The sequence below is a fragment of the Apium graveolens genome, chromosome 5 (genome assembly GCF_009905375.1).
Source record: "Apium graveolens cultivar Ventura chromosome 5, ASM990537v1, whole genome shotgun sequence".
Lineage (NCBI taxonomy): Eukaryota > Viridiplantae > Streptophyta > Magnoliopsida > Apiales > Apiaceae > Apium > Apium graveolens.
The window spans coordinates 45,644,583-45,671,531 of record NC_133651.1 but is presented as its reverse complement, the minus strand read 5'-3'; the positions used below and the strand labels follow the sequence as shown (position 1 = coordinate 45,671,531).

At 32.3% G+C, this 26,949-nt stretch overlaps 3 protein-coding genes across 9 annotated transcripts; 2 read left to right on the top strand and 1 right to left on the bottom strand.

Annotated features, from left to right (window-relative positions):
* Positions 1 to 9,388: 9,388 nt before the first annotated feature.
* Positions 9,389 to 14,623, top strand: LOC141723946 (protein phosphatase 2C 50-like). The gene is made up of 5 exons (XM_074525917.1): positions 9,389 to 9,559; positions 9,785 to 11,230; positions 11,538 to 11,897; positions 12,018 to 12,123; positions 14,015 to 14,623. Exons 2-5 carry the CDS (start codon positions 10,436 to 10,438, stop codon positions 14,347 to 14,349), a joined length of 1,596 nt encoding a protein of 531 aa, XP_074382018.1. The 5' UTR covers positions 9,389 to 9,559; positions 9,785 to 10,435; the 3' UTR covers positions 14,350 to 14,623.
* A 2,117-nt stretch (positions 14,624 to 16,740) lies between these two features.
* On the bottom strand, positions 16,741 to 20,522 carry LOC141723945 (uncharacterized). The gene is made up of 4 exons (XM_074525916.1): positions 19,940 to 20,522; positions 19,042 to 19,191; positions 18,072 to 18,380; positions 16,741 to 17,349 (listed from the first exon to the last, which is right to left on the bottom strand). Exons 1-4 carry the CDS (start codon positions 20,378 to 20,380, stop codon positions 16,936 to 16,938), a joined length of 1,314 nt encoding a protein of 437 aa, XP_074382017.1. The 5' UTR covers positions 20,381 to 20,522; the 3' UTR covers positions 16,741 to 16,935.
* A 981-nt stretch (positions 20,523 to 21,503) lies between these two features.
* Positions 21,504 to 25,629, top strand: LOC141661409 (uncharacterized). Of its 7 annotated transcripts, XM_074468419.1 has the most exons (10): positions 21,504 to 22,746; positions 22,827 to 23,082; positions 23,243 to 23,629; positions 23,729 to 23,932; positions 24,064 to 24,096; positions 24,200 to 24,349; positions 24,422 to 24,545; positions 24,708 to 24,767; positions 24,882 to 25,224; positions 25,327 to 25,629. In XM_074468419.1, the coding sequence occupies exons 2-6, from the start codon at positions 23,041 to 23,043 to the stop codon at positions 24,227 to 24,229; spliced, it is 696 nt and encodes a 231-aa protein (XP_074324520.1). In that variant the 5' UTR covers positions 21,504 to 22,746; positions 22,827 to 23,040; the 3' UTR covers positions 24,230 to 24,349; positions 24,422 to 24,545; positions 24,708 to 24,767; positions 24,882 to 25,224; positions 25,327 to 25,629. The 7 variants fall into 7 exon arrangements, with proteins under 7 accessions (XP_074324520.1, XP_074324519.1, XP_074324513.1 ...); XM_074468418.1 differs by having other exon boundaries at positions 23,311 to 23,629; positions 24,064 to 24,349; XM_074468412.1 differs by having other exon boundaries at positions 24,064 to 24,349.
* Positions 25,630 to 26,949: the final 1,320 nt, after the last annotated feature.

The window sequence follows — 26,949 nt, the reverse complement described above, 5'->3', positions numbered from 1 at the left end:
TTTTATGAAAACATTATTTTGTTCAAAACATTTAAGTTCGGGGAAAAAATAAATATGTTTATAGAATAATATATTTTATCATTGTTATGATAACAATGATATCCAAATATATATAATATACTTATTATATTTTTTTTCATTATTTATATCACGAAATATATAAATAATATTATTAATCACAAATATGTAAATATATATGTGTTTAAAGTATTATTTATATTTATAATAAATGTGAATTTATAAATATATAAGAAAATATATTAGAATAATCAAATTATAACCTGGCTTTTTTAAGCTTGTAATCGGGTCGGATCGGGCCGGGCCGAAACCCGGGTTTTTAACGGGGCCGAGCCGGGCTTTGCCAAAAAACATAGGGTCCGTCGAGGCCCGAAGCCCGAGCCGGTACCAGACCGGACTTTGACCGAATCGAGTAGGGTCAGATTTTTTGGGCCGGACTTTTTTTGCATCTCTACACCCAACTGTATATACTAGCCTTATCCCCGTGTAATGCACAAAAAACTTTATTGATATTATTTATAATTTTTTATAAAAATTTATTCGTGTCATTACAAAGTTTACATTAAATATAGGTGTTTAAGATTAAAAATCCAACTAGAGTTCTCTCCGTAGTTTACGTGGGAGGTTGATTTTTCTCTCCAGTTCTATGTGAATTGTGAGAGGCTCTCTTGAGCATGGCTTCTATTGAAGAAATTAACGATCGAATGGCAGAGTTGGATATTGATACAGAGGAGAATGAAGAGTTGTGCTTTGATGTGGGAGGAGAGGAGGAATCGAATAAGTTTGATCTCTGCTTAGTGGGGAGGTTTTTAACAGAGAAGAACATTAATGTTAAAGCTATGAGATCCAAAATGGCGGATATATGGCGACCTGCTATGGGAGTGAACATTAAAGAATTGCGGATGGGATTGTTTCTCTTTCAGTTTTATCATAAGGATGACATGCTGTGGGTTCAGAAAGGAGGTCCTTGGTCTTTTGATGGTGCTGTTCTGGTGATGAATTTGATAGCAGCTGGAGAGGATCCGTTGAAAGTCTCGTTGACAGAAGTTAATTTCTGGATTCAGATACATGATTTACCATCAGGATTTATGACAGAAGCGGTTGGAATGCAGCTGGGCAATTTTTTTGGTACGTTCTTGGAGTATGATCCTAAAAATGACTCAAGCATCTGGAGAGAATGTATGAGAATTAGGATCAAGGTGGATGTCAGAAAACCTTTGAAGCGCAAAAAGAAAATTAAGGGGAGGAGTGGATCTGAGTTCATTGTACAGTGCAAGTACGAAAGATTAGGGGATTTTTGTTTCAGTTGTGGCATGCTTTCACATACTGAAAGGTTCTGTCAAAGAAAGTTTGCATCCCAAGGTGGTGAGGTATCAAATGAGTGGGGTGCTTGGCTCAGGGCACCACCACGAAGGGCGGGGGGAAGCGGTGGCAGTAAGTGGTTACGGGAGGAGAACGATGTTGAATGGGCTAGCAGATATGGTAAGGATAACAGAATGCAGGATTTTTCGGAAATTCAAAATCGGGGTTTGGTGCAAGTGGGGGATCAAAGACGGATTTTTAGGGGGAGAGAAACAGGAAATCCTACATTACAGGAGGGTTTAAGGAAATCATCTGATAAGGCTATCTTGAAGGAGGGAAAGTCAAATTCTATTTTACTTAATGGGCCTAGAGAGGAGGAGTTAGATGGGCTAGATATTGAAGAAAGGAAACGTAAAAGACTTGGGCCAGTGACATCTGATAATATGGAAACTGAGGGTGGGGTGTTACCTCTTAACGATTCTGTTCTTTCTAAATTGGATTGTGCAGAGTCTTCGAACACTACTTTGGCTAAGCTTGCGATGCAAGCTAGCCGAACATTATGAATTGTTTAAGTTGGAACTGTCGAGGGTTGGGGAACCCTCGTACAGTTCGGGTGCTTGGCGATCTTTTAAAGGATCGTAAACCTGATATCTTGTTCCTTTCTGAGACTATTTCAGTAGCTAGTAAAATAGAAGATATTCGTATTAAGTTTGGTTTTGCTCAGTGCTTTTCAGTAGATAGAGTTGGTCGTAGTGGAGGCTTGGCTATTTTTTGGAAGAACCATGTTCAATGTCAGATCGTTGGCTACTCTATAAATCATATAGATGTTCACATGTTGGAGAATAATATGGTGACTTGGAGACTCACCTGCTTCTACGGTTTCCCGGAGAGAAGTCGTAGGAAAAATTCGTGGGATTTAATAAGACAACTAGCTGGTATGTCTCAATTGCCTTGGTTGATGGTGGGTGATTTTAATGATTTACTTTATAGTTCGGATAAATGGGGTCTTGTTAATCATCCCCAAAGTCTTATGGATGGATTTAGACAAGCGATTGAGGATAGTATGTTAATTGAGCTTGAGCTTAAAGGTGGGAAATTTACATGGGAAAAGAGCAGAGGCAAGAAAGAGTGGGTTAAAGAGAGGTTGGATAGGTCTTTTGCTACGGCTGCTTGGTGGGATAAATTCCCATTATGCAATCTTACTGTTTATCATACAACCTGTTCAGACCATGATCCCATTCAGGTTGATTTTATTAGTTCTTTTATATCGAAGAAGCAGTTTCGATTCAGGTTCGAAAATACTTGGCTGAAGGATCCTCATTTTCATAGTGAAATATCGGAATTTTGGTCCAAGATTCCTAAGATGCACCTGTTGCCAAAGTTGTTGAATGTTACTGCGTTTATGGCTAAGTGGGGGAAAAAATTCTTCAATAAATTCAGGGAGAAAGTAAGGATGCAGAAAGAGGTAATTGCAGGGCTGGTAAATAGTACAGATGAGAGAGGAGTGGCCTCTTATTTAGCAGAAAAGGAAAAGTTGAATGAGCTTCTGTTTCACGAGGAGGTATATTGGAAACAACGAGCTAAAATCTTCTGGCTGGAGGAGGGTGATTCTAACACGAAGTTCTTTCATGCTTCAGCTATGGCTAGGAAGAAAACCAATCACATCGCTTGGCTTCTAACAGAGACAGGTGACAGAGTGGAGGATAAAGAGGGTATGTGCAGAGTGGTGAAAGAGTATTACACGAACATTTTTTCAGACTCAATGGAGGTGGATTTGAGTCAAGGTAATAGTGTCACTGTAGTATCGAGCGAGCAGAATGATAGGCTGATTGAGGAAGTATCTTATGAGGAATTTTCTGTAGCGGTTAAACAGATGCATCCGGACAAGGCGGCTGGGCCGGATGGTCTCAACCCTGCCTTCTTTCAACATTTTTGGGATAGAATGGGCAAGGAGGTGTATGATTGTTGTAAGAGTTGGCTTGATCAGTGTTCGTTTCCGGCTGATCTCAATAACACTAATATAGTGTTGATTCCCAAGAAGTCAGATGCGAGCAGTATGAAGGATTTTCGACCAATAGCCCTTTGTAATGTTCTTTATAAGATATTGGCAAAGGTTTTAGCCAATAGACTTAAGATTATTTTGCCTGGTTTAATATCGGAAAATCAATCAGCCTTTGTGCCAGGGCGAAGCATTACTGATAATGTGCTTATAGCTTTCGAGATCATTAACCATATGAGAAGGAAAACAGGTGGAAATGAAGGCGAAGTTGCTCTAAAGCTAGATATAAGTAAGGCTTATGATAGGGTGGACTGGAATTTTCTGAAGTATCGGATGAGGAGTATGGGTTTTTGTAGTAAATGGGTAAAGTGGATGATGATGTGTGTCACATCGGTTTCTTATGATGTTTGTTTGAATGGTGATATGGTAGGCCCTATTGTTCCTAAAAGGGGACTTCGACAGGGAGATCCCTTGTCCCCGTACCTATTTCTGCTTTGTGTGGAGGGACTCTCTAATTTACTAGATCAAGCAGCTGCAAGAGGAACGATTAAGGGGTGTCAAATAAGTCCTACAGCTCCTTCTATCACCCACATCTTGTTTGCGGATGATAGTTTCCTGTTTTTCAAGGCTAGCAATGAGGAGGCAGTGGCAGTTAAGACTCTCTTGAATGCATATGAGAGAAATTTTGGACAGTCTATTAATTTCCAGAAATCAGGTGTCTTTTTTAGCTCGAATGTTCGTAGGGATAAGCAAGGAGAGTTGACTACGATTCTTGGGGTGCATAATGATCTGAGCGAGAGTAATTACCTGGGTCTTCCTTCGCTAATAGGTCGGTCGAAGAAAAGGGTTTTTGGGTTTATAAAGGATAAGGTGGGACAACGTATTCAAAGCTGGAAGAAGAAGCCTCTGTCGAAAGCAGGTAAGTTAGTTCTGATTAAGAACGTTGCACAATCTATTCCGGCTTACTGTATGTCTTGCTTCCTTCTCCCCAAGTCTTTATGTCAGGAGATAGAAAGAATGTTAAATAGTTTTTGGTGGGGTTCGAGTAATGGTAATAACAAGGGTATTAAGTGGTTATCTTGGGATGCTATGAGTTTTGCAAAGTGTAAAGGGGGTCTGGGATTTAGAATTTTTCATGGCTTCAATTTATCACTGTTGGGAAAACATTGCTGGAAGTTCATTAATCAGCCTCAGGCATTACTCTCTCGAGTGTACAAAGCACGTTACTTTGCTGACCGTCATCTATTGAAGGCGGTTAAAGGTACAGGTGCTAGCTTTATTTGGTCGGGGTTGTTTGAGGCAAAAGAAGTTCTGGCTAAGGGATATAGATGGGTTCTAGGTAATGGTGAAGACATTGTAGCTACGAAGGATCCATGGCTTCGAAAGAAAGAGGATTTTAAGGTGGAGGACAGTCACAGGTATGTGGGTAGGAATGAAACAGTGAATAGCCTCTTCATGCCAGGAACGAAACAATGGGATGTCAACAAGGTTAAGGAATTATTTACGGAGGAGGATGCAGCTGCAATTTTATCTATTCCTGTTCCTCAAAGAAATGTTAGAGATCGGGTGGCTTGGACGCAATCTGTTGATGGGCACTATGATGTGAAAACAGGTTACAGAGTCTGGCAGAATCAGGGATTGAGAGTTAATAGAGCAATTCAGAGTGAGGGATGGGGCAAAATCTGGAGGCTTAATATTCCTCACAAGATAAAAGTATTTTTGTGGAGGTTTGGCCGTAATAATCTTCCAGTCAAGACTAGGCTTAGAGAAAAAGGGGTGAGTTTAGCAACTGTGTGCTCGATGTGTGATAGGGATGAAGAGCATATGGTGCACGTGTTTTTCATGTGCTCGTTTGCTTCTCAATGTTGGCTCTATGCAGGGTTAAGTCTGGATATGCAGCAAATTAATTCAGCCTCAGAATGGTTACTGGAAAAGATTAATGGTGGCACATGTTCTGAAGTGTGCAAAATTGCAAAAGTCCTCTGGGGGATATGGCATTGGAGGAATAAAAAGGTTTGGGATGACAAAACAGTTTCGCCAGTTGTGGCAATGGACTGGAGTTCTAAGATGATTAACGAATGGACCGATGCTATGAAAAATAAAAAGAAGAGCAGTAGTCAAAGCAGCACCTGTGGTTTAGCTAAAGTGCAACGTTGGAAACCTCCAGAGGTAGGTAATATGAAGGTTAACGTTGATGCATCTTTGTCTTCGGAGAACGAGACATTTTCGGTGGGTATGGTCCTTAGAGATCACACGGGGAAGTTTATAGAAGGTAGAGTCGGGTGTATGCCAGAGGTAGGATCGATTTTTGAGGCAGAAGCGATTGGTATTAGGGAGGCATTGTCATGGATTGCAGGGAAAGGTTTGACACAGGTTTCGTTTGAGTCGGATTCTTTGCTGTCAATTAGAGCTCTTCGTGGTGATGGTGGGAATCAGCTCGAGGTGGGTCATGTTATTCAGCATTGTTTGGAGTTGTTACAATCGAACCCGACATTTTCATTAGATTTTATTTCAAGGCAAGCAAACAAGGTGGCTCATGAGTTAGCTCGTTGTCCTTGTTTACTTTCTTGCTTTTATGTGTTTTCGTCTCCTCCTGAATCACTGTTGGAGACTTTATTGTATGACGTTTCTAGTTAATGAAATTCATTTTCCTTCAAAAAAAAAATAATAAAAATTTATTCGTAAAAATTGTGAAATTATATTTATAAATTTTTTTTTATATAACATTTTGTTATATACATATTTTTAATGAAATTTCATATTTTTTTTAAATTTAAAACCTTCAAATTATATATATATATACACTATTCAGCCGCTATAAATGTATTATATTATATGTAAATATTTTTCAATTTTTTGCAAAAATTATAAAATAATATTTTAAATTCCATTCACAAATTTTTCTAAATTATCTCTGAATTATTAACATTTTTAATTTTTTAATACAATCATAAATAATAATTTCTAGTTATAATATTTTTATATATTTTTAATTTTCTTTTAAAAAATGTTATGTTTATTAATTTAGTCTTATAATTTGATTTCATTTACTTTTAATGGTATCAATTAGATACGTTTTTTTTGAAAAAAAAGAACATATCAAGTAATATATTTCAATTTTCTTTCATATTTGTTAACTTATTACAACTATATTTTTGCAAAATATTAATTTCAATAAATCTAAATATCTACTTTATGTATAATTTTACATTATATTTATTTTTTTATTTTTAATTTTTTAGCATAAACATTGGAAATATACGTGTAAGTAAAATTTGTAACTAAAAATTTAAAATCACCTTAAGAGTTTTTATGATAACATGTGTATGTGGTGATTATTATTTTACCAAAAAATAATGTAGTAAAATTTATTTTTACATGTTTGTTATTAGTATTTTATTTTTTTTATATCTTTCTAAATTATATTGTATATAATACATTTTTAAACATGTAAGTAATATATAATATATTTTCAAGTTTTTTATATTTATTTTGTAGTGGTTATGTTATGGTTATTATATTTTATGTATAAAAATATTACATTTTTTTCGTTTTCGTGTTAATTTGATTCTCCACATCTTAGTATTTTTCTGGAATTTATATTTTTTTTATGTATTATATATTTTTATTTATATTGATATTTTGATATATTATAATAGTTTAAATTTACTCACTTTTTCTTTATTGTCAATACTAACATATTATAAATTTATTAAAAACAATTAGAGTTTATTGGGAAATTATCTTTTCCACGAGGGCGGGGGAGTTTTATCTGATTTTAACACTTGCCATGACAACCAAATCATATTTTTCTAAATTTAAAATCTTTAAATTATATACACACACTATATACTAGCCTTATCCCCATGCAATGCACGGAAAACTTTATTGATATTATTTATAATTTTTTATAAAAATTTATTCGTAAAAATTGTGAAATTACATTTATACAATTTTATTTATATAACATTTTGTTATATACATATTTTTAAAGAAATTTCATATTTGTTTTTAAATTTAAAATCTTCAAATTATATATATACACTATTTCAACCGCTCTAAATGTATTATATTATATGTAAATATTGTTCAATTTCTTGCAAAAATTATAAAATAATATTTTAAATTTCATTCACAATTTTTTCTAAATTATATATGAATTATTAACATTTTTAATTTTTTAATACAATCATAAATAATAATTTCTAGTTATAATATTTTTATATATTTTTTAATTTTCTTTTAAAAAATGCTATGTTTATTAATTTAGTCTTATAATTTGATTTCATTTACTTTTAATGGTAATATATTTTTAAACATATCAAGTAATATATTTCAATTTTCTTTCATATTTGTTAACTTATTACAACTGTATTTTTGCAAAATATTAATTTCAATAAATCTAAATATCTACTTTTTGTATAATTTTACATTATATTTGTTTTTGTATTTTTAATTTTTTAGCATAAACATTGGAAATATACGTGTAAGTCAAATTTGCAACTAAAAATTTAAAATCACCTTAAGAGTTTTTATGATAACATGTGTATGTGGTGATTATTATTTTACCAAAAAATAATGTAATAAAATTTATTTTTACATGTTTGTTATTAGTATTTTTTTTATTTATATATTTCTAAATTATATTGTATATAATACATTTTTAAACATGTCGAGTAATATATAATATATTTTCAAGTTTTTTATATTTATTTTGTAGTGGTTATGTTATGGTTATTATATTTTATGTATAAACATATTTCATTTTTTTCGTTTTCGTGTTAATTTGATTCTCTACATCTTAGTATTTTTATGGAATTTATATTTTTTTTATTTATAATATATTTTTATTTATATTGATATTTTGATATATTATAATAGTTTAAATTTACTCACTTTTTCTTTATTGTCAATACTAACATATTATAAATTTATTAGAAACAATTAGAGTTTATTGGGAAATTATCTTTTCCACGAGGGTGGGGGAGTTTTATCTTATTTTAACACCTGCCATGACAACCAAATCATATTTTTCTAAATTTAAAATGTTTAAATTATATACACACACTATTTCAGTTGCTCTAAATGTATTATATTATTTTTAAATATTTACAAAAATTGTAAAATAACATTTTTAAATTTCATTCACAATTTTTTCTAAATTATCTATTTGATAATATTAAAAAGAATAATAACTAATTATACATTTAAAAAGACTTAAAATTAATATTATTTATTTCATATTAGTTTTAGGTTTATCAACATATAGGCACGTCACTCTATTTCCCAGTTTTTTTTTCAAAAGTAAATTACTACTTGAGTCATGATGACCAAATCATACCATGAAAACTCCTTTACTCTAACTTCATTCTGTTTCCCAATTTTTTTTATTTCAAAATTAAATTACTACTTTAGCCATCCATGACGACCAAATCATATCATGAAAACTCTTTTACTCTAATTATATACTCCCTCTGTCCCTCCCATTTATTTACACTTTCCTTTTTGGATGTCTCATCCAATTGTTTACATTTCAAAACTTTCCAAAAATAGTAAAGTTTTTATAATTTTTAAATTAACTACATCCACTACTTTCCTCCACTATAACCACTTTATACATATAATATTAATCGGTCCCACTACTTTACTCATTTTTTTAACTTTTCTCCACTATTTTATCATTTTTCTTAAACTCCGCGCCCCACCCAAATGTAAACATTTGGGAGGGACGGAGGGAGTATAAGATATAATGTGACACTCATCGTCCAATTTCCAAAAAAAATCCCAATTGTTAGGGCTGCACATTTTTTCTGAATGATTATTTTGATTAATTTTTTTAAAAAAATTGATTTTTTTATCATTTTTTTTATAAAATAATTGCATCTAAATCTATAAATAAAGGAAAGGAGACTGCCAAAAATGGGGAGACAAATGGGACACGTGTTTTTAGGATGCTTTGTCTGTGAAAGAAAAGTCCATGTTGAGTTGAGTTGAGTTGAGTAACGTGTACACATTTAATGGTTATAATATTGTGTCCTAACCCCAATGCATTGATTGGACTTGGATAATTCAACCCCCTGTACGTGTCACTTTTACAACAATATCAACCCATTTTCAAGAAACCCCTCTCTCTCTCTCTCTCTCTCTCAATCTTTATACTAATATTTTCTTGGACAAAAATAAAAAAGTGATCTTCAATTGGTTGAAGCTTCACCTGTTTCTACTTGTTTTCGTATACTAGTAAGCTTCCTTTTCTTAACTATTTCTCCTTCTTCTTTTCTTGCTTATTATTCTTCAGATTGCTGTTATTTGATGCAACTTACATATACTAACTACCACTACCACCCTTCTGATTGTTTCTTAATACTATATATATTTTCTCTGCAAGTTACATGTTTTTCAGTGCAATTCAAGAACAATATTATTAATTAAATAAAAAAAAGTTTTTTTTTCTTGGTTTTGCAGAAGATGAGTATGGTTGCCTCAGATCCATGATACCCAGATTTGTATGTGTTAAAAAGACTCCACCTTTTAGTTGTTTTCTTGTGATTTAAGGGTATTTTAGTTTTTTTTTGATTTGTGGAAAAGAAGGATTGTTAATTGTATCATTTGCTGATAATAGGATCTTGATTTTTTGGAGGGTAGGTTCTTTTTCTTCAACTGGAACAATTGGTGATCTTTATGTTGGAGAAAATTAGTTTCATACAGCCCTGAAAATCTTGTATATGGATGTTTAGATCCATTTATTTCCTGATTTTTTGCTGTGCATCACCAGATCTGATTACCCATTTTCCTTTTCCCTATCATTAGATTATGTCACCATTGATTTGATGTTGTTTCATATGGTTGCTGCTTTTTGATTCCCCAACTTCTAGAATTTAACTGCCACAAATTTAGATTTTGCTCAGCTTTAGCTTATTCTAGCTTAAGATCTGCTTTTGGTGGTTTAGTTTGTGAGTCTTATTTCACCATTCCAAATTGAGGAGTTGATATACCTGGGCTTTAAGCCTTTTGTGCCAAACCAGTTGCTTGAAGCAACTGACTGGGGGCAAGTAGTAGTTTTCCGAAGTTTGAGGGGGTCGAGTGTTGTAATCAGTTTGTTATCAAGTGTGAATAATGGAAGAGATCCCTCCGGATATTGAAGTTACAGTTAGCTTAAGTAGTTCGATTTGTGATAACTCTGGGATCTCAGGCAATGTGGAAATAACAAGAGTGCAAATTGTGACCGAATCATCAAACTTGTTACCAGATCCTGTATCTGTTTTGCGTGCTGAATCTGTTTCCAGTAGGGAGAGGAGTTTTAATAGTCTAAAGAGAACTTTCTCAGGAGCTGTAGAAAGTGAAAGGAAAATTAGTGTATCCGAGACTGTACTAAATGGAGATAGCAGCTGGGTTCCTATTGATGCAATGATTCAGCAAAATAAGGACGATATGGCAGCTGACTGTGGAATAAAAAGCAAGCAATTGCTAGCTCTGAATGCTAGTACAGGAATAAGTCTGCCAATTGCAGTTGAAATCGGGGAGATAGATAATGGTCAGGTTTTTGCCAAAGTTATTAGCTTGGAGAAACAAAGTGTTGAGGGAAAGATGTCAGTTAGTGCTGATGATGTTAGCTCTAACATTCTCACTCTTAAGACATCCGTAGTTGCTCTTCAGTTGCCTAAAGAAAAGATTACTGAAACTGAAGGGAGCAGGGGTGTGGTGCCTATGAAGTATGTCCCTCTGTGGGGTCATGTGTCAATCTGTGGTAAGAGGCCAGAAATGGAAGATGCTGTAGCTGCAATGCCTCAGTTTCTGGAAGTTCCTAAGAAAATGATACTTGGTGAACATGTTATTAATGGCATAAGTCAAAATGCTGGTCTCATAACAACTCATTTTTTTGGAGTGTATGATGGTCACGGGGGTTCTCAGGTATGTCTGAATTTTAGGTCTAGATATTTCTCTCTTTATGTAGTCTGTTTATTTCTTTTGCTTAGTTGAATTTATTTTAAAGAAATCATGAAGTGTCTATGATGTAGTAGTGGTATATTTTCTTGAATGTGCTCCTTTCCAAGTTCATAAATATTTCTGTAACTTAGAATTTTAATTTTCTGCGTCACATCATGTTTGAGAAACTCGGTTAAAAGCATTAAATGCTCTATTATTGTTATTTGTGAAATTCCAGTTTTCGTACGATCAGGTTACATATATTATCTTCTCAACTATATATTGTATGTAGGTTGCGAACTACTGCCGTGATCGTATCCATTTTGTTTTGAAGGAGAAGTTAAAAGGTGTTAGGGACAACGAAACTGAAGCAAAGGTAGCAGTTACTCAACAAGTGCAGTGGGAGGAAATATTCACCAGCTGCTTTCAAAAGATTGATGATGAAGTTGGAGGAAAAGTAAGTCAAAGTGAACCTGGAGGAGATTGTGATACTTCTAGTGGTAATTTAGAACCAGTTGCCCCAGAAACTGTTGGGTCTACTGCTGTGGTAGCATTATTATGTTCATCCCACATTATAGTTGCAAACTGTGGTGATTCAAGGGCAGTTCTTTACCGTGGCAAAGAGGCCATGGCTTTGTCAAATGATCATAAAGTAAGGCGTATTTGTTTTTTGTTTTCAGTTATCGATGTGAAAATTAAAGGTTTCTGTGACGAGAAGTCCTTTATTTGTTTCTTTCTCGTTATTCAACTCCTTAATTTTGTTTTTGTTCAGCCAAATCGAGAAGATGAAAATGCGAGGATTGAAGCATCTGGAGGAAAGGTCATACAGTGGAATGGGCACCGTGTTTTTGGTGTACTTGCAATGTCAAGATCCATTGGTAATCTTTCTATAAATAGCCATTGTTGAGATTTCAGTAATTGTTGTGTATTATAATCTACATCATTGAAATTGATCATATTTCACACGTCTTTGTGTCAGAAACAGTTACTTGAAAAGTATGTTAAAAGTATATTTTCGGTATTTTCTGACTTAACAATAAAACAGTAAATTACAACTAGATAGTGAAGTTATAGGCTAATGTAAGCTGCAGAACAGAGAACTTAGAGAAAATAATAGATATTAGAGACCAGATCAGATGGAGATTTACAAAAGAGATAGCAGAAAAATTATTCTAAAGAGATATAGCTCGATGAGTAAGATAGACTAGAGAGAGGAGTAGAGAGAAAGAAATTGAGAGAAAGTTGGTGGAAAAAATTCCATTTACTTATAATTTGCATATTGAAAAGATAACTGCTAGAGCAAAATATAGAACTAGTAATCATTGTCTAAGTCTTCCTTCTGAATTGACTGAAATAACCTCCTTTCCTTGATACGAATAGAACTATCATTGCATTACTTGAGACATGCTATGGTCCTGACACTTTGATGCTTGAATCATCAACTTTCTGTGTCGAACGCTTAAATATTTGCATACTCTAAATTGCATCATTACCTGCGTGCTACTTAACTTTTTTAAAGTGCATTGTTGTTATCTAAAATAAAAATAAATGTTACTTTGGTTGATTTTCGTTGTTACAAGTAACTTGGAGGTAATCTGCTGTCAACCTACTTTATAAAATTGAAAATGAGATTCTTCACGTGGAACAAAATAATTAGTTTGACCTCCAAGAATGTGCGTGATCAGACAAGAAAAAGTATGTTTGGGACCCAAAAAAGTTGTAAAAGGCCGAAAGTTAGCCCGTTATATATGTATAATGATAGTATTTCTTGAGTAATCGTTAAATTAGATAAAGTTACACTTTACTAACAGCACCGAGAGGGCTCAGGTCAGCGTGTCACATTGAGTTATACCAGGCTAGGAAAGTTAGTTTAAAATACCACTACTACTACGTGGCTAAAAATAACCAACATCATATTTTATTATTATTAAGAAAGGATAAAATCAACATAAAAAATCGAATAAAATCTGAATTGCATAAACAGCATTTCTAAAAGTAAAATTACACAATGATTTAGCAAAAACAACTATTACACAATTATAATAATTGCATGTATATCCACGGTATTGCATGGATCATAACTCTTTGTTAGTGGAGACTGAGAGGCCCGAGACCCCTCTTCAATTACATATTTGATTAACTTTTTTAATTATCAGAAACCTTATTTCTTTTTAGTTTCATCTTCTGTAAATTTGTAATTGTTGATGAGAAATTAATTCATGTTGGTTTTCCATTACCTGTAGTTGCACATTGCCAAGTTGCAGCATCCATTTGTTTATACATATAAATTATAATATTTCACATACATTATTTTATATTAAAGTAAATACACATTTTAATTCACAGCGATTTAATGTAATAATTCTTGAATATTATAATATCTTAATTCACCCAATTAATTAATTAATACGTGAATATCGGGAGGTAGCATATTATTAGTTGCCGCAAAATATGAGATCTGTCTGAATTTAAGCAAGTCTAATATGATATTTTTTGGATATTTCAATAAAAATAAATGTTTACAGTGTTCTACTGTTCTCTATCACAGCTCATAATAAACTCAAAAGTAGTTTTGATCTTTAAACTGGTGAACATAAAACAACTTGTGTTCTTCTCTCTTCTCCTTGAAAAATAAGAATTATTTGGTATGCATTATTTTGATTCAACGTCTCAGATGTTTATATTTCATCTGTGATTTAAAGTTTCATGTGAAATTTGATGATTGTCTTTCAGCTTGCTTGATATATGATCAAAAAGTTGGTTTCACAGGTGATAGATATTTAAAACCATGGATTATACCGAAGCCAGAAGTTATGTTTGTACCGCGAGCTAGAGAGGATGAGTGCCTTATATTAGCTAGTGACGGTCTGTGGGATGTCATGACAAACGAAGAAGCATGTGAAGTGGCTAGAAGACGAATTCTGCTTTGGCATAAAAAGAATGGTCCTGTTACTGATTCTGAAAGAGGGCAAGGAGTTGATCCTGCTGCTCAAGCAGCAGCCGAATACCTCTCAATGCTTGCTCTTCAAAAGGGAAGCAAGGACAACATCTCCGTGATAGTGGTGGACTTAAAAGTTCAAAGGAAGTTTAAGAACAAATCATGAATAAAGAAATTAACCTATTTCCTGCAATATATAAAAGTTGCTCCCATTATTAGATAAGTTTTGCCCATTCATTTTTCATATGGGCTTACTGTGTGTATCAAAGCAATCTTTACTAGTTAGCTTGATTAGTCGAAATGTCAAATGTTTAAGACAATATTTTTTACTGGATTTTGTCATTCACCAAATAAAGTTCATGGCCACAAGCCATATGCGTTTGTAGTTTTGTAGAGTGTCTAATAATAGATTCCCAAATTAGATTGGGTTATTGTTTTCATTGTCACTCTTTTGGTATAACTAGTTTTACTATTTCTACTTTGCACCCGGAAAAATTATGGCGCTGAAAAAACTTCATTTTCGTCACTTTCACCGTTACCCTTAAATAAGACCGGGATAAAATTGCTTTAACCCTTAAATTATAATAAATTTTTCATCTAAATCATGAAACGAAAAATTCATATTATTGTGACACTCAAATATAAGAATTGTAAGGTTTAACTTATTTATTAAAATTATTTACGATTTTTTTAAAATTTAAGAAGTTTAAAATATTTCAAATATATTTGAATAAAACTAATACATACTATTTAAATAAAATTTGAGTATAATGTTATCTCTCAAATTTTAAGGATAAATTTAAGAGATTAAAAAATTGACAAATGAGTTCTAATAATTTTCAAAAAGTTAGTATTCTTTGATATTCGTAGTAAATTCAGTTCAAATAAAATTTCTATAATATTTAATTTTTTTCGAGAAAAATTGAAAAAGTATATAAAATATACGTTTATATTTTTTTATATAAATTCACATATAACTTTTTTAAAATGAATATTGCACATTTATCATATATTTTGATTTTTTCTCAAAAAAATTAAAAAAAATTATATAAATCCTATTTTAATTTTTTATTCGATGTAAGTTTTATCCAGTTCCGGAATTCGTTATAAATCCGCTTCTAATGAGTCTTTTCATTTCAAAAAGATCGTTAAATTATCTATAACTTTTGTTTTTGGCAGTTTTTCAAAAATTATCATTTACATGGTCAAAAAATTAAATAAATGTTAATTTATAATAAAAAGGTTCAAATACATAATTTTTATAGTTGAGGGACAAATGTGCATGAAAAAATGTTTAGGGGTTCCGATTAAATATCTGTTAAACCTAGACCTGACAATACTAGTATAGGACACGTGAACATGGTACGAAATGACATGAATAATTAGTGTTTGGGTTCAAAAATTTGGTACACGAACGCGAAAGTACATGAATTTGAGTTTCTGATATATGTACAGGACACGGAACGAAGGTACACATAATAAATAAATAATTAAATTTTTAATATATAATACACATATATATACTAAATACCAAATGTGAACTTTACTTATTCTAAATAACATATATATATACATAATTGTAAATACTAAAATATATTTTATTGTTTCTTAACTACGTGAGTGAGCACTTCACCATTTAATTATCTATTACATATTTTAACAATTAATATTTTTCGTAAATAATTTGTGTACTTTAATCGACTAAAACGGGTAAACACGAATATATTAGTTTCGGGTTAGTGTCACCAAATTGGTACACGAATAAAAATCCGGGTCATGTTCGGGTTTATGGTTTGATATACAAAAACACGAAAATACACGAAATATTTGTACATGACACGGAACGTTGACAAGTCTAATTAAAGCTCAAAAGTCAAATTACACTTTAACATTATCAATTTATATTTGACGGTAACGGCAAAAATGGACAGAACGATAAAGCGCCTAAATATGTGTGGAGGCAAAATGAAATTATCTAAAATGGTACTGAAATGACAATTGAAAATATTAAATATCGAAGGGATAGAGAAATGCAATTTACCCCGTTAAATTCATTCCGCATATGTGTGGCATTCCTTGGGAGAGCACATTTGACTATTTCTGGAACCATCATTACATTTTCTACTTTGCAAAATACTATCATATGACACTTACAGTCAGGTCAGCTGTACACGGATAACTTCTCAGGTGAGACCGCGAGAACACCTTTAACTTCGCCCGCTAAACGTGTTTGCTAGCGTCACACTATTATATTTACAGGTAAAGGTACTACTCATTTTTCTCAATTTGTTAGCTAGGTACCCTATAATACGCTCATGTAAAGATTGCTCATTTTCCTCAATTTGTTAGCTACTATGTGTTTAACTTTTATCATTATTTGTATAATTTTACAGTTTAAACAACAAATGTCGCTATTAGAAGATAACATACATACAGATATTATACTTCAATGTTTGGGACCTTCAGATTTTCATGTTAACCACTAACTGGTTTCCAAGATAATTAAGATAATCAAATGAATATTGGATATTTAAAATGTGCCAGTTGTACCACTATCAGTAAAAACATTGCAAGAAGCATATCATCATAGTTCACCACCACATTCATACTTTCATACAAGACATGATTATAATTCAAAACATAAGCCTAGGAAAGATTGAAGAAAAAACTTCCAGGGTCAAAACGCCAAAGAGAAACCAGCTTTCAAGCTTATGTCATACCCTGCCGCAACAGAACCCTCGATCGAATCAGTTTACCTCTTGCGCTTCCTAAGCCTTTGCTTAGCAACAGGGAATTGCAATGGGACAGGAAGGGTAGCAAACACTGTACTTTTCTCACGGACTAATTTGCAACCCAACTCTAACCAATGTTTTCTCAATTCTACAACACTTGTGTTCAGATCTTTGGCTATATCAAAGGTGTCAGACCGATAACCATCAACAAAAAGAGTTAGCACCAAGACATGGCTGATAAGAAATTTTTTCTTCTCATCTGAGAGTCTATGTGAGGTCGGTTCAAACATGGTTCGAAACTTCTCTTCAAATATGCTCGGAAATCTGTGCTTTTTCATTTTCCTGTAATGCTCCATTGAATGCATGTCTTTGTACTTGATAAGATGCGTAATGTACTGTAGAACACCAGCAACTGTACTCTTCTCGTACTCATCCTGTGGCATGAGCATGAAGTTAAAAGAAAAAAACGCTAACATCGCTATAGAGAGCAGAAATCAAATCAAAGAGCAATCGATTAGTAATGTGAGCTCCAGTTGTTTGTTTAGCTACAATTGATTTACCCTTCATTTCAATAGTCACGGTTTTGTACTTAACACTGTCAGACAAGAATTCACTACAACTACAATTCCCATTATTTCAAGTGATAACACAAAAGATAATCCAAATCATTTCAAATTAAAGAAAAACTATGTTGGCGAGTTCAACAAGAGTACAGATCCAAGTGTTGAAAATATTAGGATTCTTTAAAAGGGGTATAAATTTTGACATGATACTGACACCCGGCATGCAAGCATGAATGCCAGAATCTTATACATTCTTGATTTTTATATATCATATTTAATCCAATAAATTATTTATTATCATATATTGGTGTGTTCATAAAGAACCCGTGATTGAAGTCCTTCAGAGGTGCTTAACCTGTAAGTAGCCCAGAGCTTTAGATTGTATTTTATGGATCGGATTCGGACTCCTTTAGTGTGAAGCATCCAGTTCCAACTAAAAGATCGGACTCCACTAGTACAATTGTACAATATATATAGTTTATAATATCACATATGAAATGTGTAGACAACAATATACTTCATATCTTTCAACTTATTAATTCTGTTACAAACAAAATTTCATATAAGAAATATTTAGACAACAATATACATACCTTAATAGTTTTCAACTTATGAACTCTGTTACAAACAAAGGTTGGATAGGTGTCGGGCATAACTTCTGATCCTCGAGTGATATTAAGTAAATCGCCGAGGTAGTCCCACTCCCCCTTACCAATAATCTTTTCAAGAGGATACGCCTTCTCAGGTGCAGAGGCAAACATATCATGGAATGGGATATTACGAGCATTACTGCATCCAGCATCAAGAGCCTCAGTGTTAACCTTGACATCCTCCAGAGACTTGTCCAAATCCTGTTCTGATATAGGATCTTGGTTTTGATGTAAAGAATCATATTTCTTGTTCTGCATCATGATAACGATATTGTTACCTTTCCATGTAAAAAAAATCAGAAAAATAAAAATAAGAGGTCACTATACTATTGGCAAGATGAATAAAAGCTTTACTTGTATAATCGTGTGGGTACCATTATTTTTTTAATAACCATCTTCTAAACAGCATCTTAGAGTTACATACTCATCATAGTCCCTTCCAATACTAACTAGACCCAATACCTCGTAAGTTAAGATTGTTAAGGCATAGAATCGTGAGCTGTGAAATTGGTATTCATATTCCAGCACATAAAATTCTCATTCCCGGATACACACACACACAAACACAATCTCTGTTTGGCTATCACTAGAAAAAAATGAGGAATGATGAAAAATGATCACAACTTCGAAAATGTTTTCCTCGTTTGGAAACAGGACATCATTTTCTCTGGAATCATAATATTGTTTAGAGGAATTTTTCACCTCTGCACAATATTTTATTTTTCCAAAACCAAACAAACACAACACAGGAAAATAATACCAAAAATTAAACAACCGCCGGACAATCAGTTGCTCAGGAATTTTTTTAAGACTAAACAAACACCAAAGATCAGGAAAACATTCTTTCTGGAAATCATTTTACGTGAAACAAACAGAGCGCTATGTTGTTTTTAATCTGTCCAACTAAAATTACCCTAGCAACGGTCTTCTTTGTTGAATACATTCCGTCAAGAAGTCTTTGTTGTTTAAATCTCTCTTCTTTTTTGACTTCATCCTTTGGAATTTGTTGAGCTTCATCTTGAGTATCATCTGATCCTCCAAAGTTTGGCTCCAACCTAAAAATCTGTCACCAGGAAAAAGGCAGGTTAATTTTTTACTCAACCCTACCCAAGTGAAGAGAGTGCTTGTCTTGCCTTGGAGAGAATAAGTAGATAAATATAACTAAAGATAATTACTTTCTATGAATATAGAGCCTGTAGTCTTGCACACAGTATATTTGCTCATAGAAATATTTAAAGGACTACAAAAAGAATAAAAACCTTTCATAGCACGTAAAATGGACACTAAATTTGAACTCAGTCATTTCAAACAGGCAGAGAGTGTAACTAGATTCTGTAACTAACTCATGAGTTGAATAGTACAGATGACCAGAATATGTCAAAGTGAGACTTCAACACTACTAAGTTCAACTATCTATTCCCAACTTCCTCGTAATTGAGTTTTAATGAAAGCAAAACATAAAATGGTGCAAGTAGTTGATTACAGCTCAAGGTTACTGAACTTAGCTCTCCGTGTAAAACTTCCGTCTAGCAAATACCAACCATATTCTTAACATATAAAAAGCAATTAAAAAACAAACACACCAATTTCATAGCCCACAAATCTAACTATAACAATGCAGCCTCGTCAGTACCCAAAGCTACACCTTCTCTATTCCAAATTCACATCAATCATAAATACATCAGTTAAATTAGAAATTTACGATGCAATACCAATTACAACCACCCAATTCAAAATTATTCGACAAGTATCCAACTTCACATGAAAATCATTTAATCAAACTCAACACAAAAAAACATACAAAAATCGACCTTATTAGAAGTAATAGGAACAATCTTGAGAGTCTGGGTGTCCTTATCAAGAACCCCGAGAGCATAAGTACAGAGCTGAGGAGCAGCAGCTTCACCAGAATAATTAGTACCAACAAAATTAACCTCAGACCCATTTGGCTTCACAACAACTTGAAACCTATTACTCCTCTTGACATTCTGGTACACATTAACCTCGGAGGAAGGCTTTGAATCCTTAAAAGGGTTAAAACTGGTGGAAAAGTAACCTACGAGAGGAGAAATCTTGTCGGCTTCTGGAAGGACTGTCTGAATCTTGACATCTAAAGTCTCTTTCTTTTTGGTCTCTGTTTCGACAATATTGTTGTTATTAGGGCTATCTTGTTGGGATTGATCCAGATGTAATTGTGGGTCTGGGTTGTTTTCTTGCTTGTGCTGCTTCTTATCCTTGTGTTTGGATCCCATGGTGGTGAAGAAAGATGTTCAATTGAAAATGATAAACCCTAGAAATTACTAGTATGCTAACTCGTCTCCTATGTAAATTTATACAGCCTACGACAACCCTAAATTAAAATTCAGGGAAAGGTCTTTAGAATACATAAATAAAAAAATTGTTAATACCTCGGTATACTAGTGAAAAAAATTTAGAGAATCTGTCAGAAATATTACAATTTTATTAATTTATCGCAAATATACTATTTTGTCTTATTTCTTGCACATTTACGTCACTTGACTTTAATTGCAATTTTACTGTTTCTTTTTTAACCGTTAAAACACTCTCTCTCCCCTGTACTTTCTTCTTCATTATCTCTTAAATTCCTCCCTCTTTCTTTCTCTGTTACTCCCTCTCTCAATCTCTCTCTCTCTATATATATATTTGTCTCATTCTTTTCAGTATCTTAATTGAAAAGATTTCATCGTCTCTCGCTGCATGTTCGTTTTTTATATGTGTGTTTTATTTTGTTTGTATATGTTCTTAACTAACTTTTGTTTTTAATTAGGGTTTTTATTTTGTAGATAAAGTTTAGATATGATTTAGACGAGGTTATCTCTCTCCGCTTCTGAAGCATCTGAATATCAATCGAAGTCGAAACTTAAATTGAGTCCTAAGAAACGTAAGTTGAAGAAATCAGTGAAGATTCCAACGAAGAAGATGAAAAGCAAAGTGTTGTTACATAATGAGCTACCACCGCCTCCCTCCTCAGATATGTTTGACCACTATGTTTAGATGATATTCTTTATTTTTTTGTTTTTCATTGTTGTTTGGATGCTACTTATGTTTATTTCAATTGTTTTGTTTATAGTTTATTTAGGTTGCAAATTGATTTTGTTGATTTAATGTTTTCTCCATATGCTACTTGTATCTAAGTCTGTTTGTTTTAGTTGATTATAGTTACTACTTGTATCCATAGTTGATTATATTGGCCTTTCTTGCAAATAATTATGATGTTGATGTTAATTTTATCAAGTTGTTTAGTTTTTTCAAATCCTTATATTGATTACCAGTTCATATTATACTGCAATGAAGTCAAGAATGTTCATAATGTACTTTAATAGTTGCTTAGAGTTGCAGGTGAGAAACTCGAAAGTGTTTCATATCACAATGTTTAAACATAAATCAATTTATTTGAACAGTTTTCCTAGAATGAGGTTTGTAGTTTGTGTTATTTTTCATGTTTGTTTTGGGTAGACTATGCTTGTTTAATTGTCACTATTACTACATGTTATCGCGGTTTTACTCATTTTAGTATAGATATTAGCTTACGACAACTGCGTAAATGAAGTCTATGTACAAATTTGACATGGTGCTGGCGTGTTTTAATTTTTTACGTGATGGCGTTAGGACCTTTATGATTTTCCGTTCTGAAATCTTTCCAACAATATATAAAAGTTATAGAGTTTTTTTTGTTATGCTGAAACATACGAAGCAAAAATAATTACATATTAACTTCTTCATTTTTATATTTATAGTGAAGACATATATTCCTGATTTTGGTGTAATTTGTTTTATTTTCATTTCTTATTTATTATATAGGGACTGAAGTATACAATTGAAGTTGAATACCATATGTCTGGTAAAGTTGCTACACTGAATAAGTATGATCTAATTACAGACATCAAGGCTTTGTTGTCTGTTGAGCAGCTTTCTGAATTTAGTAATTCGTGTTTTGGGAAGTTCTTGAATATTCCGCATTTTAAGCTTCAAAACCAACTTATTCATAACATTTTGATAAGGCAATTGAAGCAACTGAACCCTAATGAGTTGTGGATTGGTGTTGGTGGCGTTATAATGAAATTTAGGCTACAAGAATTTGCAACAATTACTGGGTTATTATCTGTTGGGAAATCTGATAAAATCGCGTTTTTCAAAGACTGATAACTCTTTTGTTAATAACTTTTTCGGTGGTGCTGCCTCAATTACTAAATCATCTGTTAAGCAGGCTTTTTTTAATAGGCAGTGGAAGTCTGATGTTGATGCAATAAAGGCTGCAAAATTATATTTGTTGCATCACTTTCTTCTGACGACAAATGCTGATAGTCAGATTCCGAAAGGGGATTTTGATTTACTAGATTGTGATCAATTTGATGATTATCCTTGGGGTAAAGAAGTTTTTAAATTAACTTTGGATTGTTTGAGGAACAATGCTGATACTATTTCAAAGGAAAATTATTATAGATTGAATGGGTTTTCTTATGCTTTGCAAGTCTGGTTTTATGGGAAGTACTGTGATCTTAATGGCGGTTCAATTCCTCGTGTTTTGAATTGGGCTTGTGATTATAATGCTACATATAAAGACATATATAGAACTCTCTGCATGAATGCAATGGATGTAAGTCTTTTTGAAGTTTTGGATATTTTTTTTGGTTGATTTTTATTTATTTCGGCTAATTTTTTTTCTTTCATTTACAGTTAGGGATTAAGAAGTTTGTTTCAAGTGCAGAAGAAGTTAATGAGCTTCAGTTGAATGAGTTATTGGTTAATGATTCTAATTTGGATGTGACATGTAATGCGCCTACTATAATTTTTGGTGATGATGACTTATATACCTTACTGATGAAGAGGTGCTTCCTCTTCACCAGTTCGTTGCAAAAATGACATTTCAGTTGAGAAGCTTGAAGTTAAAATGCATAGACTGGAATCAAGTCAGAAAAGTTTAGTTATTCAGGTTAAGTGTTTGAAAAGTATTATTTTTTAGCAGCGTTCATATTTTGACTTGGAATTGTGCAAGTTACGTGAATTTTTTCTGAGTAAGGTATATAAGTTTCACAATTTTTTTACTATTTTTCTCTTAGTTGCTTATTTGTGTTTATGTTGTCTTAATTTAGAATCGTTTGCAGCTTGTTGTTGATAATACTGAGTCTGACATACAAAAAAATGATGCACATGATAATAGTTGTATGTTTCCTGTCAATACTGGAGTTGATATTGCGGTTGATAACGATGACAAAATTGGACTGGAGATTAAAGATAATGATGAGGGCAAAATTGGAGCGGAGATTGGAGTTGATGTTGAGGGCAAAACTAGAGTGGAGATTAGAGTTGATGATGAGGTTCCGAAAGATGCACTTGATAATGTCTTAGCAGATTTTTCTACTGGCGGTGTGCAAGAAGGTGTTTTATATGAATCTGGACAATTTATTTCTGATGACTTTTCTCCCAACACAATGGAGAAAATTGAAAGTGTTATAAACAAAATAGAACAAGATTATAAGGTAACTGAACAAGAAATGATAAAGTTTTTATATCTTTTGCTTTTGATTTTTGAATGTTAATATATTAAACACTTTTTGACATTTACACATGTGTTATAGGTTGCAGCGATTGTATCAGAAGTTGAAGTAGTTACTAAAGGTTGTGAGGTTGGAGAAAAGGTTTTAATTGTCGAAACTGTTGATGATAGTAATTTACAGGTTGATTGTGAAGTTGGTGAAGTATATCTTCCTTCGGAAAAAACAGATTCAGTTAAAAATGCTTCTAAAATGGTAAATGATATTGATATGAAAGATGCGGGAGTGGTAATTATTCTTATCTTTTTTTATTTTTCATTGGTTTTCACTACTTTGTATTTTAAATTTTTTATTGTCTTTGTATTTTTTGGTATAATGTTGTAATATATATATATATATATATTAATGTGTCTTTGCAGTATAAATCTAAAGTGTTCTGTTGCGAAGTTCTGGTAAGACTGGTAACAGTGTCTTGGGTGAAATCACTCCTGCGTTGCCAAAAAGAAAAGTTAAGCTTCCGACTTTCTTATGTTCTCCATTTCTTCGACACTTTAGATCAAGTTCAAAACAGACCATGGAGCCTAAAGACGTTGATTCTTTAAAAGGCATTTCACCACTAGATGACACTATTGGAATTTTGCCTCATATGGAGCTACCTGTAGATTTCTATAATTGGCTAGATAAAGGACTTCTCCTGACAAATACGTAAGAATTATATATTTTTTTTCTTTGATAAATTACTTGTTTTTATGACTAATAGTATTTGTTTTTTTATAGTAAAAAAATTTATTCAAAAGAAGACAACACTATCAGTCCTCCCTTTAAATTGGGTATGCAATTGATTTCTGAGAAGACGTGGTTTCACACCCTCGAGTACAACAACAGTAATTTGTCAAAATCGGTGAGTTTTAGTAATGTTTAGTTAGTTTTTGGTTCAAATGTCTACTTTAGTTTTCGTTTTAAATGTCTACTTTTTTAATGTCATAAGTAGTTGATTAAGGTTGCTAAGTTTTAATAGTTTAAATTGTTCATGTTTATGATGATTCTGTAATTTAATTTGTAGCATGTTGAAGTGTTTCTTTATTATCTGAGAAAGTTGTCAAAGTTCCGTCCAGATTTTAAGGTAAAATTTACTTCAACTAACTGCAAGTTGCAAAAAAAATGTGTTGCTCTTTTTACTGTAATATCAGAAGATGAAGATGATATTCAGACTAAGATAAGTGGAAATTTTTTTTAGACATGATGAATGGATATTCGCTGCCTTTTGGTACGCCTTGGAGTTCAGTTGATATGGTTTTGATTCCCATTTGGTTATCTGACCAAAAGCATTGGCTTCTTACTGTATTGAAGTTTAGTGAAAGACGGATAATTGTACCTAACACATTGTCGTGCAAAGGTCTATCGGTTATTTTGAAGAATGCTCTGCAACCATTGTCTACCTTACATCCATATTTCTTGTTGTTAACCAACTTTTATGAGAGGACAAACATTGATTTTTCCGCTAAGTGTTATGCGGAGAAGGAAAAGACTGATCGTTTTAAAGTAGTTATGCAGCATGAATATCCTCTTGTATCCTCAATGTGAGTTTTTATTATTTGTATATAATTTGTGTTTTTTTCCTTGTCTGTATTTAATGTGTATCTATTTTATTTAGTATTTATTTTGCTTTATTTTTAATTTAGGGATAGCGGTGTACTTATGGTATCAATTGCGGAGTATTTGGTTAGGCATATTGCATTTCCTCACATTTTCTTTGATATATCTACTCATAGAACCAGACTTGCATATTTGTTTTATTCTTATGGAATGACAAAGTAAATTCATAAATATGAAAGTGAGCCTGAGTATCTTGATTAGTGTGATGGAGATGAAGATGGACAGGGTATTTCAAAAAGGACTCAGGGCGCAAAATATTGTAACGAGAAAGAGAAATATGGTAAAGAAATCTCCGAAGAGAAAGAAGGGAAAAAGGGCGTAGCTGTTATTGGCAACTTGATATTGTTATATCGTCAAATGATCTTGTAGCTTTTAATTTGTCTTCTAAATAATCGTAATGTGAAGACTATCCATAATGAAATGACTTTGAATCTTGTTATGTGAATGTATGACTTTAACGTTTAGAAAAGACATTTTTTTGCTGGAAACTATTAGTATGTGTTGTTTTCATTATTTTTTATGTTTTTAAAATTTTGTGGATTGTTAAATTATATAATGTATATGTAAACCAAAACAGTTTACACATTTCTTAGAAAAAGCAGTAGTATAAATATCTGCAAATTTATCAATCCAGATTATGCACAAAAATTATCACTTGATTAATGTAAGTATAAAATAAAATCAAGAGCAAAGTGAAACACCCTATTTGGATCATATAAAATTATAACTTGGCAGCTAACTATGTTTACCTTGATGACGATTATCATTAGAGGGGGATTTTGATACAATTTTAGTGCCAATTTTAATGGTATTACAAGTCCTGGAAAATGTGTTGTTCAAGTTGAATAGTGAGATTCAAAAGTGAAGGAAGTGACAAGTGAGGAATCCGACAATATCTTCACCATAAATAAGGGATCATTTAAACAGAGGATCAGTTCTACAGTTATATGGTTATTTTTATAATATTAATGCTATTTTGGGTTGAATTTTTGGGTTGCAATTAGTTGCAAATTAGTTTATAAAAGTTGTTTAGCTTTTGGTTGACCATATTATTTTTTATTATAGTTATTTTTATAATTTATTTATCTTCATTATTAGTTGATTGTAGTTGCTAATAGTATTGCATATAGTTGCATAAAGGATGATTTTAGTTGAAATTGTAAATTCAAGTTGATTTTTGATGCATAGTAGTTGATTATAGTAGAACATAATTGCTAAAATGGTTACATATAGGTGTAACATTTGTTACAACTTGAACTTAATTTCTATGTTAAGAATTATAATAGTTTTAACATTTTTAATAGTTTAGGAGTTTTTGTGTTCCATTTTAAATATCACTCTTAAATGCTATATCAGCTTGGATTTAAAAAAACTATCCAAAATATTAGATGGAACCATCGAGTAGTTTTAGATATTCTATTATGTCATTTTGAGGCCATAAATAGTAGTTAAAGTTACATTTTTTGTCATTTAACTCTTTAAATATGAAAGCGTATAACCTAATTTTAAACTTTAACAATTTAAGGGTATACATATAAACTTTAACAATTTTAAATTGGCAAAAATACTGAATTTGGGGTATTTAATTGCAATAATACCATTTTAACTGTTTCCTTGCAAATTTACTGCTTCTTTTTTAACTATAACAT

Coding starts and splice junctions, on each gene's coding strand:
- LOC141723946 (XM_074525917.1), top strand. CDS start 10,436: ATGGAAGAGATCCCTCCGGATATTGAAGTTACAGTTAGCTTAAGTAGT. Junction 11,231..11,537: donor ATGGTCACGGGGGTTCTCAG/GTATGTCTGAAT, acceptor TATTGTATGTAG/GTTGCGAACTACTGCCGTGA. Junction 11,898..12,017: donor CTTTGTCAAATGATCATAAA/GTAAGGCGTATT, acceptor GTTTTTGTTCAG/CCAAATCGAGAAGATGAAAA.
- LOC141723945 (XM_074525916.1), bottom strand. CDS start 20,380: ATGGGATCCAAACACAAGGATAAGAAGCAGCACAAGCAAGAAAACAAC. Junction 19,192..19,939: donor TTCCTATTACTTCTAATAAG/GTCGATTTTTGT, acceptor TCCTGGTGACAG/ATTTTTAGGTTGGAGCCAAA. Junction 18,381..19,041: donor CAAAGAAGACCGTTGCTAGG/GTAATTTTAGTT, acceptor ATCATGATGCAG/AACAAGAAATATGATTCTTT.
- LOC141661409 (XM_074468413.1), top strand. CDS start 23,041: ATGCATAGACTGGAATCAAGTCAGAAAAGTTTAGTTATTCAG. Junction 23,630..23,728: donor AAATAGAACAAGATTATAAG/GTAACTGAACAA, acceptor CATGTGTTATAG/GTTGCAGCGATTGTATCAGA. Junction 23,933..24,063: donor ATATGAAAGATGCGGGAGTG/GTAATTATTCTT, acceptor GTGTCTTTGCAG/TATAAATCTAAAGTGTTCTG.